The following is a 3,437-nucleotide window of genomic DNA, read 5'->3' on the forward strand; positions in this document are numbered from 1 at the left end:
AGACTGGGAAGTATTTGCAAACTCCTTAGAGAAATTCCAAAGGAATCAAATCAGATGGTTTTTTAAACTCCTCAGGTGATTTTCAATGTGAGCGATGTTTGAGACTCTATCTTGGGTTAATGGATCTCCTTTCAGCGCCCCTCAGAATCATCTGGAGAGCATAGGTGCTGGGCTGATCTTTAGAGTTTCTCATGTATAAGATTTGGAGTGGGTCTGATAATTTGCATTTTTCACCAGATTCCCAGATGTTGCTGGTGCTTAGTCCTGTGATATTTTTAGAACCAGTCTTAGAGGAATTTGGCTCTTGTTATTTTTTTACTGCAGTTCAACTTAACGGTAGTTTGGTGGGGAGGAATGCTATCACTCCACTGACTAAAAAAGCTGAAACCAGGACCGGAATAACCACTTTTTTCAGTCTATTTCAAAGATTCAGGAGTCCTGGTGTGGCGCTGCAGGATAAGCACTGGGCTGCAAGGTCAGTTTGAACTGCAAAGTAGGCCAGCACTTAACAACAATTTCAAAGAGTGAGGAAATAAAAGTACTTAAGGGTCACGTGACTTGCCCAGGATCGCTCTAGACCAGCGAGAACCATCTGTTTCAGCTGCCCTCACCAAGTCCTGATGTGACGCTGTGGATTAATGCGCCATTGCAGTTTGAACTACAAGGTCGGCGGTTCAAGCTCACCAGCTGCTCCTCAGAAACCCTATACAGGGTCCCTATGGGTCAGAATTGACTCGATAGCACTTAACAACACCACTCAGGTCAACATGCCCGAGCTTTACTCCTCCATTTAACATTGCTTAATCCAGGTGTGGCGCTGTAAAATAAGCACTGGACTGCGAACCTAATAGTCGGCGGTTCAAACCTACCAAAGGTCGCTAAGAGTCAGATTTGACTCACGGCATTTATCAACAACAAACTATTATTCATTATCCTTTCTCTCCGCCTCTGGCCTACCCCTCCCCCCACTCTCCTGCGGCTGCGCAGACCACGTGCTCCAGGCGTTCAAAACTCACCGGATGCAGTCCTTTGCGACGCAGCTCGTACTGCGCAGGCGCGAGGCAGTGAGCTCACCGGCATGGCCCTTGTCAACCCTGTGGTAAGGACGAGCCTGGCCTCTGGCCTGTGTACTGTTTAGAGGGAGCAGACAGGGCTGGATTTATGAATCTAGGCAGCCGAGCCCGGCACACCCCTTTCTTTACCCTGAACCCTCACAGACTTTCACAAAGCTTACCTTCCTCATCACTGTGTTGGATACAGCCAATAAGGGCCAGGGAACCAAAAGCTGGGCCTGGCCGGACCAGAAGAGCAAGTGTTCTCCTTCTCACATCTTACCCTAATTGAGGGAGTCCCTGAGTGGTGTTGTGGAGCACACTTGGGGTCTCCCGATTCAATGGCAACAGCAATAGGTTGGGGTACTTTGTAGGTGAGCCAGGTGGAATTCATCCTTTGTTGTTGAGTGCCGTTGAGTCGGTTCCCACATATAACGACCCTGTGTAGAGTTTCCGAGGAGCGGCTGGTGAGCTTGAGCAGCTGACCTTACAGTTCAAACTGATCTTGCAGTCTAGTTTATTAGCTCACTGCGCCATGCCCGGACTCGGAATTCACCCTTAACCTTTCCAATTTAGGAGTCTAGAAAAGTTCCCAATTGTCCTTTAATTCTCACTTTAGTGTGAGTATTGTTAACTCTAAGCCATGTTGTTTACTAACATGAAATACCAGATAATATGATTCTTCATGTTACTCAGCCAAATCTTCTGTGTGTCTCCCCACAAGCCCCCATCGTAAGCATCTTTAATGCTTAGGTGTACAGTTTAAATTTTAAAACAAAACATCTTTTACACAACGGCTGCTTAAACTTCACAGTGAGTATATATGGGCTATGTGGTACTTTAAGACCCTTCATCAATCTTAAAAACCTGAATTGAAAGGAAGAAAAAAAAAAGATTCATCCTTGTTTTCAGTTCATCTCAACAAATTTCACAATTTATGAAAGGCAGTGTGTTTATATGTTCTGTGTAATGTACGCATTTGCCAGCCTAAAAGACATTATTCTAATGTGTATCTAACTGTGATGAATTTGCTTTAAGATATGTAGAATACTTCTGCTGCTGCTGCTGCCTGGAGTTGGTTCTGACTCCTAGTGACTCTGTAAAGCGTTTTCGAGGCTATGAATCTTGAGCCTGTAAATCCGCTGAAAGCTTCATCTGCTGGTGGATCTGAACTCTCGAACTGCTGACCTTGAGGTTAGCAGCCTAAAGCATAATCCAGCTCACTACCTTGAATATAAATTGACCATGCATACCATTTTACCTGATGGTGAACTCCTAGAAGGGATGTGTGTATTCTGTCTTTTTGGGTGCGCGTGTTTTCTTTTAACAAAGAAGGGTTAAAATAGATTTCTTGAACTATATATACAAAGATACCAGACAGGGAAAGCAATATAAAGTCTTAACTGTTGCCCCAAAAGAGAAAGTTATGTTCAATACTTATTTTGCGTTGAAAAAAAAAAAAAAAATTGTTCTAATGGTTTGTTTTTTGATTGCTGCTATCATGCGCTTCCAGGGAACTCTGGTAGTGTAGTGATTACGAATCGGGCTGCGAACCGCAAGGTCAACAGTTCGAAATTACCAGCTGCTCCGCGGGAGAAAGATGAGGCTTTCTGCTCCCGTAAAGATTTACTGCCTCGGAAACCCTGTTCAGGGTCGCTATGGGTCGGAACCGACTCCACGGCACTTAACAACAACAACAACATCATGCGCTTCCAGTTGTGGTGCTGTGGGTTAATATGCCAGACTGCAAAGCCGTTTGCACCGCAAGGTCGGCGGTTCAAGCACACCAGCTGCTCCTTGGAAACCCTATACAGGGTTGCGATGGGTCAGAACCAACTCTGTGGCACTTAACAACAACAACAGCATGCTTTGCGGGAGAAAGATGTGGTAGTCTGCCTTGCAAAACCTATAGGGAAATTCTTCTCTGTGTTACAGGTTTTTGCTTTGAGTAGGAATTGATTTGACTGCAGTGGGTTTGGGTTAGCTCAGAGGGCAGGTCTTAATGATGTTTTCAGCCCTAGGAGTTCTAATTTTAAATGCCGTCACACTAGTTGGGGCTAATCCTGGAACAGCGATTTAGTAAACCTTTAAAAGGGGAAGTTGTTACAGAACTAGCAGCTAATCCAGGGACACTTAATCCTAATTGATATGTTTCTAAATACCTTATTTAAATTTACTGATTAGCCTATTCATAGGGTTACCCTGCATCTTTAGAAAGCTTAGTTTTAAACCTGACCAAGCTCTGGTAGCGTAGTGGTTACAAGTCAGGCTGTCAACCTCAAGGTCAGCTGTTCGAAATTACCAGCTGTTCCACAGGAGAAAGATGAGGCTTTCTGCTCCCGTAAAGATTTACAGCCTCGGAAACCCTGTACAGGGTCGCTATGA

General features: G+C 44.7%; 1 protein-coding gene across 2 annotated transcripts in view; it reads left to right on the top strand.

Annotated features, from left to right (window-relative positions):
• The first annotated feature begins 1,078 nt into the window (after window positions 1–1,078).
• GTF2A1L (general transcription factor IIA, 1-like) overlaps window positions 1,079–3,437 on the top strand; it is a 65,494-nt gene continuing 63,135 nt past the window's right edge. For both annotated transcript variants that reach the window (XM_006839440.1, XM_006839441.1), the window contains exon 1: window positions 1,079–1,099. In XM_006839440.1, the coding sequence (XP_006839503.1) occupies window positions 1,079–1,099 (21 nt within the window). The remainder of the gene's footprint in view (window positions 1,100–3,437) is intronic.

The sequence above is a fragment of the Chrysochloris asiatica genome, unplaced genomic scaffold (genome assembly GCF_000296735.1).
Source record: "Chrysochloris asiatica unplaced genomic scaffold, ChrAsi1.0 scaffold00024, whole genome shotgun sequence".
In the NCBI taxonomy this organism is placed as follows: Eukaryota; Metazoa; Chordata; class Mammalia; order Afrosoricida; family Chrysochloridae; genus Chrysochloris; species Chrysochloris asiatica.